At 59.2% G+C, this 13,833-nt stretch overlaps 1 protein-coding gene across 1 annotated transcript; it reads right to left on the minus strand.

Moving 5' to 3' along the window:
* Positions 1–424: 424 nt before the first annotated feature.
* Positions 425–13,460, minus strand: LOC111150178 (reticulon 4 receptor like 2). Its single transcript, XM_022507576.1, has 3 exons — positions 13,409–13,460; positions 7,331–7,812; positions 425–1,174 (listed from the first exon to the last, which is right to left on the minus strand). The coding sequence occupies exons 1-3, from the start codon at positions 13,437–13,439 to the stop codon at positions 425–427; spliced, it is 1,263 nt and encodes a 420-aa protein (XP_022363284.1). The 5' UTR covers positions 13,440–13,460.
* Between the last annotated feature and the right edge of the window lie 373 nt (positions 13,461–13,833).

The raw sequence follows: 13,833 nt of genomic DNA on the forward strand, positions 1-13,833 counted from the left end.
CCAACTGAGGCATCCCTCCAAAGGGCTCCTAGGCAGGGCTCCCTTCCCGGGAGCTTCCAAAGGCTCTGCTGGTGGGCGATGCTCTGTAGACAAAGCCCCTCTCGAGTCCACGGTGGGCGCTGGGAGAAGGGGTCGGCGGCTGCCAGGGGTGCCCCACCCCAGCCTTGGGGTGGGAAAGAGTTAATGGCCGGAGTTGGGGAGAACAGGGCTGAGCCACTGGGCGCAACCCAGTCCTGAGCCAGCAGCCCCCGAGGCAGGGAGAGGCGGCCGGTCCCTCCCTGCGGAGGGGAGAGGAAGGCTTTAGAGGCCGGGGATGGGGGGGCGGGTTGGAGAGCGGGGGCGGGCCGGGGGCGGGCCGAGCCGCCGCTGGGGGTGGGTGGGGGCAGGGGGGGACACACAGGCCTCTTCAGTCTCAGCACCGCAGTCAGAGGTGGTGGGGCGCCAGGAGCAGGAGGCAAAGCAGAGGGGTGGGCAGCCCGGCGGAGAGCGCGGGGCCGCGGGAGTCCGGGGGCGCCTGGCAGGCCGCGCCCGGGCACGTCTGCTCCCCCCGCTGGTCCTCGCCCCCGTAGCCCCCCCAGTAGTCGTCCTCCGTGGGCGCGTCCCCACCCTGGCGCCCCCGCGGGTCTTCGGCGGGCAGGTCTCGGTAGAGGGTGGAGGGGTCGGCGGGCGGCGCCCCTGCCTCGGCTACGCCGTACAGGTGGTTGGACGAGCTGTTGCCGCGCGCGCGGCTGCCGGGTCGCGTGGGCACCGCCGGCGGGCACGCCTGGAAGTCGGCTTCGCGGAGGGTGCGCAGGTCGCGGCCCTGGCGCTCCGGGGGGGTGGCGCAGGTCACGTCGGAGCTGGACACGCGCGCGCGCTGGAACCAGGCCCAGAGCGGCCGCGCGCGGCAGTCGCACGCCCAGGGGTTGGCGTTGAGCCGCAGGAACTCGAGCGACGGCAGGTCGGCCAGCGCCTCGCCGGGCAGCGAAGCCAGGCTGTTGTTGAACAGGTAGAGGATGGTGAGGCGGCTGAGGCCGCGAAAGGCCGCGCGGTGCACGCCCTGCAGCCGGTTCCCGTGCAGCAGCAGCCGGTCCAGGCTGCCCAGGCCGCGGAACACGTGCTCCGTGAGCAGCCGCAGGCGGTTCCCGTGGAGGAAGAGGTGGCTCAGGTTGGCCAGGTCTGCGAACAGGTCATCCTGGGGTGGGGGTGGGGGAGAGAAGAAGAGAGTGGTCCTTAGAGGCACGTGGGGAGGAAGGGAAAGAGGGAGAGCTTCGTGGTGGAACGCAAAGGGTTTGACTTTTTGATTCGGACGGTTTTGGGTTCGAATCCTGCCTCCCCTAACCTGTTGAGAAGTTAATGTGGGGAAAACAATGTAGTTGAGGCCAGTAGTTCTTAAACGTTAGTGCTTTGAATGCCCTGCAGAGCCCGGCGTGCTGTGCACAGCCCCCCAACCTCGAGTTTCTGATTGAGCAGGTCTGCGGTGTAGCCGCAGGATATGTTCCCAGGTGGTGCTGATGCTGCTCGTCAGAGGGCCACACCTGGAGAATGAGAACCCTGGGCTTGCTTAAGGACGCAGGCTGGGCGCCCAGACTTCCTGACTTCGAATCCTGGATCTCTCCGTACAGACTGTGCCACTCTGGGCAAGTCTCTGTATCTCTGACTCAGTCTCTTCACCTGTAAGGTAGGCAGATTAAATGAAGCAACATATACTAGGTGACTGAGAACAAGATTTCCATGAGGTAGGCATTCAGTGGGTTGGCCGCTGTTGTTAACTTGGCCAAGCCAGTAATCTCTCTAAGCTGGTTTCCTCATCTATAAAATGGGAATGAGTGTACGTCCTCCTGCGTTGGTGCTGAGGATTAAGGGAGACAATCTACACAAAAAGCAGATGGGTGAGGCGCTGGGCACAGTGCCTGGCACATTGGGATTCGGTCCAGTGAAGCCCACAGGCTCAGTAGTGAGAGCCCGGGGCTTCCGATCCAGCGTGCCCTCCTCCTGGCTGCAGAGGGCTGAGGGAGGGTTTGGTGAGATCATGCTGGAAGGATACGGCCTGGGTGGGCACAGAAACCACCATCAATAAAAAGCGGTTATGGTGACGGTAGGGTCTTGGTTACAGTTAGGTCCAATCCTGTTCCTCTAACAGAGGAGTTTCCTGGGGCTCAAAAGTTCTGCTGTTCTACTTCCATAGGATATTAAAGGGACCAGGTGTCAGGGACACCCACCAGAGGGAGGAGGGAGGGGAAGGAAGCCTGCTGTTTGATGCCCTCCATCACTGGCCCCCTTCAAGGGCTGTCCCACCTGCCTGCCTGGGGCTGTGAGGCATCCCGGAATCAGGCCTTGTTAGTGCTGGACAGATCCTGGACAGCGACCCAGAATGAATGGGGGTGCGGGAATAGGTGTAGGTATGCTTCCTGGGGGCAGGGAGCTGGATTCTGTCCCTTAACCAGCTCACCAGCTTGTTGGTGGTCAGCCTGACTCGAATAGTGCTTCCGGGTCCACTGATCCAGCCGCTTTTTATAGAGGAGAGCGCTGAGACCCAGAGAGACCAAGGGCTTGCCAGAAAAGGGCCCAGAGCCCCAGTACCGAGTTCCTCCCCTCTGTGGAGGATACCCCTGTGGTCAGCAGGCCCAGAAGGCCTGGTTCTCAGGGATGAGAGCATCGCGGCTCTGAAGCCTGCACACCCCTGGGTGCTGTTTCCAGGCTGTTTCCCACCCTTTCCTGGCTGGGGGATGATCCCGCCCTTCCCACCTAGGAGCCTGGAGGCAGGCTTGCAGGCGGGGGGGTGGGGGGGGGGCGTTGACTCCCAGCCCACACCCACAGCCTCCACCTTCCGGTGCTCCCTCCCATCTGCCTTCCGCCCTCTCCGCTGCAGGAACTGAGCCTGCCAAGAACCCTCCTCTTGGCCACATTGAGATCTGTCCCCTCAACCTTCTTGGCTGTCTCTGACACTAGCGTTCTCTGCCCCCTGCTGCCATCACCCTGTGTCCGGCTCAGTGGTTCTCTGCACGCCTGTGGCCTCAGCCTGTCCCAGCTTGGCCAGGCGCCCTTGTCCTTCTCTTCCTGGCACCCAGGGAGTGCGCTCTGAAACCCTTCCACTCAGACACTGTGTTAGGGTTTTCCTTTTTTATGGAGTGTCAGCCAAGGTGGGACACCCGGAGATACCTGGTCAGGATCAACATGGGGTGGGGGTAGAAGCAGGGGTCACCAGCACTCTTGGGACTTCCTGAGCTCAGGAAGGGAAGACCAAAGACCAGACACCCCAGAAATTCAGACACCTTTGATCCACAGCCCCAATTTGAGGGCTACAGAACCCCTTGATCTCAACTCTTCTACTTCCCCCCTCTTCCCTCTTGCGAATGTCCTGGCCCTCCCCCTCGCTGAGTCTCCATCCGGGGTCCAAACCCCTCCCTTCATCCCAGCTGTTGCCAGATGCCCCAGCCACTTCCTGGGCTGCAGCTCTCAAATGCGGGCCTTCCTCTCTCCCCATTAAAACGTTCTCTGTGCATTAATAAGCTCTTGACTTTCACAGCCCTCGCCCTCCCCACCCTGTGCTGTTCCCCCCCCCACCCCCCCACCCCCCTCCCCGGGCTGAGAGTGGCTGCTAAAGTCATCCACTTCCATTTCGAAAACCACATTTCCCTCACCTCCCTACAGGTCGGTTCACAGCTCTCTGCATCCATTTGGAATCTCAACGCTGGATCCCTGCCCTCCCCAACTACCCCCTCCAGGCCCCAGAGCATCCAGCATCCTGCTCTTCACCTTGCTTCCTTCCACCCTCCCGGCTCTAGTCTCTGGCACCAGCTGCTGGGCTGTGTGACCTTGGGCAGCTCCACAACCTCTCTGAGCCTCAGGTTTCTTCATCTATGAAGCAAGGGACTTGAGAGAGTTGATCATTAAGATCTAGCCTCATCTGATATTTATGAGTAAGTGAGTCCTGGAGTGTACCTCATTCATTCAGCAAAGCTGTATTGAGTGTCTGCTCCGTGCCAGGCACCCCCACTCACAGGGCTCACCAGTCTCTGCCAGGTGTCACCGTATTCGTCTGCGTCAGAGCCCGCGCTGGGCGCCAAGCTCTGTGCTGCCCAGACCCCACATAGTAATTGAATCATCACAGCCCCACGAGGCAGATAATATTGCGTCCCTTCCGGAGAATAGGAGAGGAAGGCCCCCAGAAGGCAAGTGACTTGCCTAGGGTCCAACAGCTCCATGTGCTAGAATGCGGGCGTGAGCTCCGGAGTCAGCCAGACCTGGGCCGGTTCTAGGCTGTGCTCCTAAATGTCTGGGTGACCTCACACCGGTGCCTGGACCTCACCAAGGCTCAGTGTCTTCGGCAGTGGAGGAAATGATGCTTACTCTGAACCACACACATCGCTGAGCCCTTTTCAGGCAGCATCGACTTTAACCCTCACAACACGCCTCTGAAGTGCAGGTCGTTTTCTCCGCTTTATGGATGGGTCTGTGGAGGCTCAGAGACGCGAAGTAACGCCCAGAGCCACAGGGCAAGCCAGAGGAGGGCCTGGGATTCACACCCAGCTCTGCCTGCCTGCGAAGACTGCCCTTACGCACCATGCGAGCTGTCATGATTGAAGGAGAGAACTGTGTCCACCATTCACACCACAGGGTGCAGGACAAGCACTTCCCCTTTCAGAAGGACCCCCCCGCCCCGCCCACTCAAGGTCTCCTTTGCCCAGACCCTGCTTGAGCCTAGGCCTGAGAGACAGAGGGTCTGGTCATCGTGACCGATTTATTCTGCACTGAACTACGTGCTTTATATACACAAACTCATTGGCTTTTTGTAGCCATTCTTTGTGAAAGATCTTGTTTTTATCTTTTCCCATTTTAAAGATAAGGAACCTGGGGTTCAGAATGGGGAGGCAACTTGCCTCAAGTTAAGTAAGTCGGAAAACAGCGGAGCAGGGATTCAAACTCAGGCGTTCTGGCCCCAGGTCCATCCTCCTGAACAACTAATGTGTGTTGGTAAAGAGGTCAGGGTGTCAGTAGGAGTTGCTATCCAGCTACGAGCAGGAATAGGACAATGATAGCATCCATGAGCAGTGGGGCTCAGGGCTAAATTTTCAGCCTCATAGAGCGTCTTAGGTAAATGTCAAGTACTACCTTGGTCACCATTTTACAGATGAGGAAATGAAGATGGAGAGGTCGAGTGATTTGTCCAAAGACACAGCAGCCAGGGTTTGAACCTCGGTCGGGCAGGCTCCGAAGAGTGTGCTTTCAAAGCCAGCCCACACCGCTGTCCTTCCTGCCCCTCTGGACGGAGCCTGGGGGAGAGGTCTGAGGGACAGACATTCCTAAAATGTCATCAGACGCCAGAGGCTCCAGCACCATGGGCACTAACTGGTCGTGTGGCCCCAGGAACTTCCATTCTGTGTCCCTACTGCCCCTAACTGTCCCCTACGACCAGGCTGTTGGGACGATGAGACACGAAATCCCCAGTCACATGGACAGTGGTTTAAGAGAATTGATGTGTCAAGGCCTGCTGTCTACAAAATCTTTGGGGCCCCGGGCCACTGCATCCTTGCTTCCTTGTCTGTAAGGAGACAACCTCCAACAGAGAGGAAGACGTGAGATGAGGGGGCTGAATATACTTTGTAAACGCTGAGGTGCGAGGCAAATTTAGGAAGCAAAGGAAAGGGAGGGAGTATTCTGGGACCCGCTTGTGGCCTCAGTATCCTCCATGAAGATGACCCAAATCTCCAGGATCGGGTCCAAGACGGGCTGTTTCACCAAGGCCAATGTTAAATGAGGCTTGTTTCTCTTTTTAAAATAGTATTTTAACAAGCATTTACATAGTGCTTACCGCATGCCAAGCACTATTCTAAGTTCTTTACAAATTATTCATGCACTGAATGCTTATAAAACCCCTAGGAGATGGGGGGCTGTCGCTGCCCCTGTTTTACAGATGGGAAGACTGTGGCTCGGGAAGGTTGAAACTTGCCACGTGCTTGTAAATGATACCAGAGTCAATGCCTGTATAGTCCTTAGCACAGGGCCAGACACACAGTGTGCCTCCTAAGTAGTAGTGGGAGCTACTACAACCATTGTTTAGGCAGTAATCATGGCCATGGCAGACTTCTCCAGCGGGGTCTGCATTTTTCTTCTTGTCTTTCTCCCCCACTAGAATGTTCTCTCGGAAGGCAGGGAGCTTTGTCTGTTTAGCTCCCTGCTGTCTCCCTAGTGCCAAGCACGTAGTGGGTGCTTCATACACTTGTCAGGCTACTACTGCCCGTGTCATGGGCTCTGACCTGATGTGCAAATCAGCATATTGGTGAAACCAGGCAGGCTCCAGACCCAGGGTGGGGAGGAGCAAGGGCCTTCCAGGCTTATGGGTGGGGGAGGGAAGAATTTAGAGGTCCTTGCCCCCTTCCAGCCAGAGGCTGGGTAGCCCAGGGAGGAATTTCTTCCAGAGTGGTTTGGAGGGTATGTGATTGCTTCCTGGGGAAATAGAATGGGAGGATCTGGCTGTCAAACAGTCAGCATAACAACAACAATAAACAATATTTAGATCAATGACAATAACAATAAGTAGCAATTACTGTTATTCCTTCCGTTTCCAGAGCATCCATTTTCCAGCTACTTAACCGCTCTTTACCCTTTTCTTTTCCTTATGCCCTTGCGCGGGAACGACAGGTTTGGGGGAATCTGAAAGATTAGGACTCCCCCTTGTCCCAATACCCAGTGAGCTGGAGAGAGGTGGAACCTTCCATGGGGCATAATTACAGGGGCTCTGCCCTCTTGCTCCTCCTCCCCATGACGTGATGTGGGAGGATGTAGGGGTGGGTGAGAAAGGCAGCCTCCAAGGCCTCCAGGCTGGGTGCCTGGGGAAAGGCAGAGTCCCCCGAAGGCAAACAAGGGGGAAAGGAGGGATCACAGAAAGAGACACGTACATACACCCAGACAGACATGGGGGAGTGTGCAGAGTGGGCGTGTGAAGGGAGACAGACAGAAGAGGCAGAAGAAGACAGATGGGGGAGGCAAGTTAGTGAGAGAGGCAGAGAGGGACAGAAAGGGATAGACAGACAGACGGACGGGCAGAGGGAGACAGATGGGGGGTTGGAGAGTTAGGGAGAGAGGCAGCGAGGGACCCAAACAGGCATAGACAGGAAGATATAAGGAGAAAAAATAAAGAAAAGCCCCTGGTGAGAGTGAGAGGAACAGAAACTCAGGAAAGGGGCAGGGAACTGGAGAGGCTTTGGCAGAAAAGGGGTCCCCCTGCGCCCTGGGGCAGAGGAGCCCCGGGCCCAGGGGGAGGGCGGGGCGGCCCCAGCAGGCGTGGCTCTGGGGCCCAGCGGGAGGGCGGGACGGGCCCCAGCAGGCGTGCCCAGAGCCGGCTCACCTGGAGGTGGAGCAGGCTGTTCTCCTGGAGGTAGAGGTACTGCAGGCTGACCAGGCCGCGGAAGATGTTGCCGGGGAGGCTGCTGAGCTGGCAGCGGTACAGATGCAGGGACTGCAGCCGCTCCAGGCCCTGGAAGGTGTCGGGCTCCAGAGAGCGCAGGTGCCGGTTGTCGCCGAGGTCCAGCTCCTCCAGGGCCTGCAGGTGGCGGAAGGTGCCCGGGTAGATGGTGGAGAGGTTGTTGGAGAAGAGCCACAGGGTGAGCAGGTTGGGCCCGAAGGTGCCGGGCCGTAGCGTGCGGATGAGGTTGTTCTGCAGGAAGAGTCGCTGCGTGCTGGGCGGCAGGGACAGCGGCACGGAGGAGAAGTTGTTGGCCTGGCAGCTCACGGTGGGCGGGGACGAGTAGCAGGTGCAGAGCATGGGGCAGCTGGGGGCCGCTGGGGGCAGGGCCAGGAGCATCAGCAGGAGGCAGGCCGAGGCGGGACCTGTGGGAGAGGGAGGCCGGGTGGTTCTGGGCAAGCCCGCCTCAACGCCCCCCGGCCCCCGCGGCCAGGCCTGCCAGCCAGGGGCCTGCCCACACACCCCTAAGGGCAGCGCTCCTGGGGGCGGGGTTCTGGGTGCAACCCTCAGGGACGCAAGAGGTCCTGACCTGTGGCTGAGTTTTGAGGCTCCTGGTGTATTAAAAAATAAAGAAATGCCAAGAGGACACTGTGGAAAGCAAGGTTTGCCCATGTAAGTGCCGGGGCTCTCCAGCTCCGGACGGTCGGCCCCTGATGGTTCTTGCTTATACCGGGCAGCCCTGTAAGATGTCTTATTTAGGCTGTTTTAACAGCATCCCTATCTTCTGCCCACTAGGTGCCAGCAACACCTGCCCCCAGGTTATGATAACCTAAATGTCTCCAGACATTGCCAGATGTCCCCTGGAGGGTGAATCGCCCCCATTTGAGAATGGCTGGAACTAAATTGAGAATCTTCGTGAATCTAAGGCTTGTGAAAAATGGCCCTCAGGCTGCCCCGGGGTCTGGCCTTGCCGAAACCCCCCATGCCTGCAGCCCCCTCCCTCACCTTCCAGAAGCTTTCACCTTGGAAGAACCAGGGCCTGTCCAGGCTGCAAGGGCCCTGGGGGACCAGGGGTCAGTGCGTTTCTAACTGGGCCAGCAGCACCTGCAACAGAATCAGGCAGGTGGTCCTGGAAAGCAGGCAGAATCAGAATTCCTGGGGGTGACCGCCTGGGAATCTGCATTTCACACCACAGGCTCTCCTCATTCAAAGTCATCAAAGTCACTTAAAAATAATGTTTTTCAAAGTAACTTTTGAATGATGGAAATAGTTCAGCATCCTTATGATACAGATGGAGAAGCAGGCCCAGGGAGCCCCAAGAGCCTGGGGCTAAAGTGTTGTGTCTAGGTCCCTGTATCCCTGCGCTATAGTATGGGTGCAGGACCCCCTAACCATCCCTGTCCCCGGCCTTCTGCAGCTGATAAGCTTCTGAGCTGGATCTAGCTTGCCCTCTGCCCTTTATCATGATTTCCAGATTAGTCCTGGGGTTTTCTCCTGGCAAATCTGCCTGGGGCAAGGGAAGCCCACACCCCATAAACTGGGCAGTGATTCCCTGGGCACACACTGATGAGAACCTTCTGCTTCAAGGAATGTGTTAGCCCCATGAGGGCAGGGGGAGGGGTGGGAGACAGGTCCTTGGACCCCGGACCCGAGATCCTGGGGCTCTGTGGGTTTCAGAGACTTCAGGGGAAGGACAGAGGGTCTGTGGCTCTGAGTGGTCCTTGCACTCCAGAGGTGGTTGTGTGTGAATGTGTGTGTGTGCTTATATACAAATATATGATTGTAGGGATGGGTGTGAGTGCTGCTGAGCTGCTGTGTGCACATGGCACCGCCGGTCTGAGTGTGGCATGGACAGCACAGATACCCTGCTGTGCCTTCTCCCTGGGTTGTTGGGCAGGGGGACACCCCTTGCCAGGTGTGTGTGGTGTTCCCACTCCTTGGCTCTGGGCGCCGCCCCAGCTCTGACCGGGCCCCTCGTTGTGCCCTGCGGCGTGAGCGTGTGCCGGCTGTCCTCCGCGTGTGTGTGAGTGCGGCCCCGTGCGTGTGTAGGCTGGGTGTGATGTAATAACTCAGTGACACAGCGGCTGCTGTTCCGTTCCTTCACACCACCTCCGCGTTTCTCGGCCCTTCTCACCCCTCCCCCGTGCGGCGTTTCACGATTACTTTCTCCTCCCGAGTTTTTCTAAGAGCCACGTGGGGTGGAGGGGCACGTCTCTCACCCCTTCCTCTGAACCAGGCAGAGGTGGGGAGCGGGAGTGCAGCAGGGAACCCTGGGTGGGTTTCGTGAGGCCTGAGGTTTGGGCCTTAGAACAGGAGATTTCAGAGCTGGAAAGGTCCTCCATGTGGTTCCAGTTCTTGTTCTATGCAAGGGACATGGGGCTCAGAGAGGGCAAGGAGCTTGCCCAAGGTCACACAGCAAAGTGACTGATTGATTGGGCAAGGACCAGAAAGGATTCTCCTGATGCCTGGCCAGGACATTTCTCTTTGTAGCAGTCACCCTCTGAGCTTGCTTCCCTGAGGACTTGACACCAGAGGAAGTCAAATCCTTTTCTGATCCTTAATCCCACCCCTGATCCACAAAGCTCACAAGAGTGTGAGCTCTGAAGGCCAGCAGCCCTCCAGAGGATTACGGAGCTCTTCGCCCCAGCCTCTAGGGCTGACTGGTACCCCAGAAGAGACAGCCGGAATGATGTGTGGTTCCGGAGCTCTCCAGACTCCAGGGCCACTCCCTGGCCCCAGGGTCTCTTCCAGCCTGGGGGCCAAGCCTACAGGGGTTGACTGCAACTCTTTGGCTCTCTGCTTGCCCACATCAGCGAGCTCCTCTTCTCTTTCCCCACGCCCCCTCTGGCTGGTCCCCACATCTACGCCCATCAGGGCCCACTGCCCCATGTTGGAGATGGTGTTCCCTACAGGCTCTTTGAGGAGGGGCCCTGAGCAGGGGGCCCCTCCGTAGCAGCTGCTGCGTAACAGTGACTCTGTTGCCATTTCTGGCCCTCTCCGCTGTGCAAAGCAGCTGTAACCCAAGGAGCCTCATCCATAATTCAGGCTGCGGCTCTCACTGGAGGCGAGGAGGAGGGGAAGGTGGGGGGCTCAGGGTTTCTCTGCCCCCAGGCCTGGCTGGAGCGCTGCTGGGCAGAGGCAGTGGGGGCTGGTGAGCCATGCCACTCTCTCCCTCCTCCGCCCTTAGTCCCTGCCCGGCGTGTGCCCTTTTCCTTCTCCACCCCCTGCTTCCCACGGCTCCTCATCATCCCTCCTTCCCTCCAGGCCTTGTCTTTTCTCTCTCCCTGAAGACCACACGTCCACTCCCAGCCCCCATCTTGTGACTCCCTGGCAAAGACCAGGGTAAGATTCAAAGTGTTGGAGCCGGAAGGGGGGTACACCCATGGCCTTCAAGGGCAAACCCCCACCTTATTTCACAGGGAGAACCGCTAAGGGCTGGAGAGGGGAGGGGTCAGTTTCGGAGGAAGCAGCTCAGGCCTCCTGATCCGGATCTCTGACAGTCTGCCTTCAGTTTCTGTCTCGAAGCCTTCATTTTGCTGCTTACTCCTTCTATAGGCTGAGGGGAGCCCCTGTGACAGCCTCCCCCACCCTCTTGCCTCACCCCATCCTCTCTCTTTCCTCCTCTTCCTTTTTTCTAAAGTCAGCAGGTGATGGCTAGAGCCGCAGGGGAGCGTAGAGCAGGCATGGGCAGAAGCCATCTGTCGTGAAGCACCTACTGTGTGCCAGACTTTGTCTTACTCCACGGCCTTCCGCAGAGAGTATAACACAGTGTAAGCCCATGGAGTAATATTATTGCCTCCAATCTGCAGCTCAGGCGAGGGACACTCAAGCACAGAGTTGTCTCAGGTCGTGCAGCTAGTATCCGGTGGAACCAGACCAGTCCATGTCAGAAGAGACTCTCTGACCTTTCTCTGGGAGACCTCACATCATCCACAGAAACCACACTGAGTGTGACAGTCACTGCCCTTGAGGTAGAGGGAGACAGAAAGTGCACCCAGGTGCATGGGGCTGGGCCAGCCATGAGGCTGTTGTGGGGATGGGGGAGCAAAGAAGTGACCCAGACTCTCAGCAACTTTTTTCTTCTGGGCTTCAGCTTGTGGCTGCTCTAAGGGACAGCCCATTTGGGAGTCAAAAAGGAATGACCAGTGTCTAGGAGATGTGGCTAAGATTGACCTACGGACAGAGGGGAGAGAGGCCAGAATAAGGTATCGATCCCGGAAGGCTGAGGTGCCCAGAGCCAAAAAGTATCCATTCACTGAGGGACCATTGTCAAGGACTCTGGACTATCAGCCTGGAGTCCCAAGGCTCAGAAGCAAGGTTCTCACCCCAGTAGCCACCTTTTAGTCCAGAGGCTCTGGTGAAAGAAGGAGTTTGGAGAGGAGGCAGGTGGACTCCGGGTGGAGGGCAAGTGCCAGGGTGCTGACCTGCTGTGCGGAGGGGCCCCTGGGAAAGGTGCTCCCTGGAAGGGGAGTCAAGGGTCCTGGCTCTGAAGGAAGGACACGGGGTCCCAGATGAGCAGCAACAGCTCCACACCCAAAAGGCTGGGGAAGGGCTAGAGCCTGGCAGGCAGCGGCTGAGGGGGCAGGGGCTGAGGAGGTGGGAGCCTGGAGCAGAATGGAGGCGGTGGCGACACTAGTGACGCAGGGGCCTGGGGAAGCACTGGTGTGGTGACGGAGGTTTACAGCTGCTGCAAACAGCTTCTCACTCTGCCAGAATGTAACACCCCAAAATAAGCAGCCACCATGGTAGCGGTGGCAAGATCCGACGACCGGGCCCAGAGATATAAATAAATATAAATGCAGCCAGCCGGGGTGCCCAGCCTTGGAGGCTGCCAGCCCACTCGAATGTCCTCACCCTTTCCCCCTCACAGCCGCCCCCAAGGCCCAGAGCTCAGAGCCCCCCAGGCTGGCCCAGCGACCGCTCCCTGAGAGAAGGGATGTGACAAGCAGGCGCTTTGGGAATGGAGAGCTTCCCATGTGGAAGTGGTTACCAGAAGCCTCTTTGTCTCATCCCTGGGCAGCACCCCCCGGTCCCTCTCTCCCATCTTGTCCTCTTCCTCTTCCTTCCTTCCCAGCTCCCATCCTCATCAGCCCCCAGACTCTCTCCCCCTGTGGTTTTCTGTTGCCAACCACAGCGCTCATCCTTGACCCCCTTCCTGGCTCCTGACACCCCAGCTCTATCCGCCAGCTTCGTCCCTCTCTGATTTTTAGGCTTCGTTCTTCCCACTCCCCTTTCCTTCCCAGTCCCCAGAGTCCCAGCTCTCCTCTTTCCCATTACCCACCCTGCCTTCCGGATTCTGGGTTCCTCTCCCTCACCTTCTCTCCACCCCTCTGTGCATCTGGTCTCCTCTCTCCTCTTCCTCTGTCCTCACCTGGGTCCCATTTCCCTCCATGCTTTTCCCGTCTAACCTTAATTCCTCCTCTGTCTTTCTCCCTCCTCTAGCCACTTTCTCCATCATACACTGCTTCTCGCTCCCCACCCCTCTCTATGACCCCTTCCTCACCCCACCCCCAATCTCTGGTCCACACCCTAGTCTGTCACTCAGTCCATGGAACTATCCCCCTTTCTAGCGCCTTCCATCTGTCTTACTAGGCAGGGCCGTTTGGATTTCCCTCTGAGCCTCCTATCCTCCCAGACAGCCCCCTACCAACACCCTCTGCCTTTCCAGGTGACTGGAAAGTGCTGAGGCACGGGGCACGAGGAGTTGCTGAGTCGGCGCTTCCCCAGCCGGCCAGAGTCCTCAGCGTCCCCCGGAGCAGGTGGAGCCCCGGGCCGGGTCCGCCTGCTCCAGCGTCCCCCCTTGGTCACGAGCTACCCGCACCTCCCAGCAGGCTCCGAGCCGGGTGCGCTCCTCCAGCCAGCATCCCTGGGCGCGGGGGCGGGGCCCCGGACTAACCTCTCCCCCCTCCCAAGGCAACCCCCCCACCCCCACAGCGGCCCCACCCTCGCGCCCTGGGGGAGGGGGCACCCGGCTCCCCTCCCCTGGTTGCCCTCCGCCCACCGGCGGGCTGGGGTCCCTACCTTGCAGCAGGCGCCCGAGCCCGGGCAGCATCTTGTCTCGACGCTCGGGGGAGGGGGCGGCGGGGGGAGGGCGCTCCCTCTCGCTCCCTGAGCCCGCCGGACGGACGGCGGGGACTCCGCGGGGCTCCGGGAGGGCCCGGGAGTCCCCAGGCTGTGTGGCCCGGCTGCAGCGCTCTACCCTGCGCCCCCCGGGCTGCGGGCCTCGGGAGGAGCCATCGGCCCCGACGGGACGGGGCGGGGCGCGACGGGGCTGGGAGGGCTGGAGCTAGCCGTCGACGCCCGGTGCCGGCGCCCCCCGGCAGTACAGGCAGCGCGCGAGTCCGTCAGTCCGTCGGTCCGTGCGCCCCGGCTGCTCGCCGAGGGAGAGTGGGGACAGCGAGGATGCTCTTCCTAACCACCCCCACTCCTTCCCGCACTCGCTGGCT

This window comes from Enhydra lutris, unplaced genomic scaffold, assembly GCF_002288905.1.
Source record: "Enhydra lutris kenyoni isolate GAN:26980312 unplaced genomic scaffold, ASM228890v2 scaffoldscaffold22, whole genome shotgun sequence".
Classification (NCBI taxonomy): Eukaryota; Metazoa; Chordata; class Mammalia; order Carnivora; family Mustelidae; genus Enhydra; species Enhydra lutris.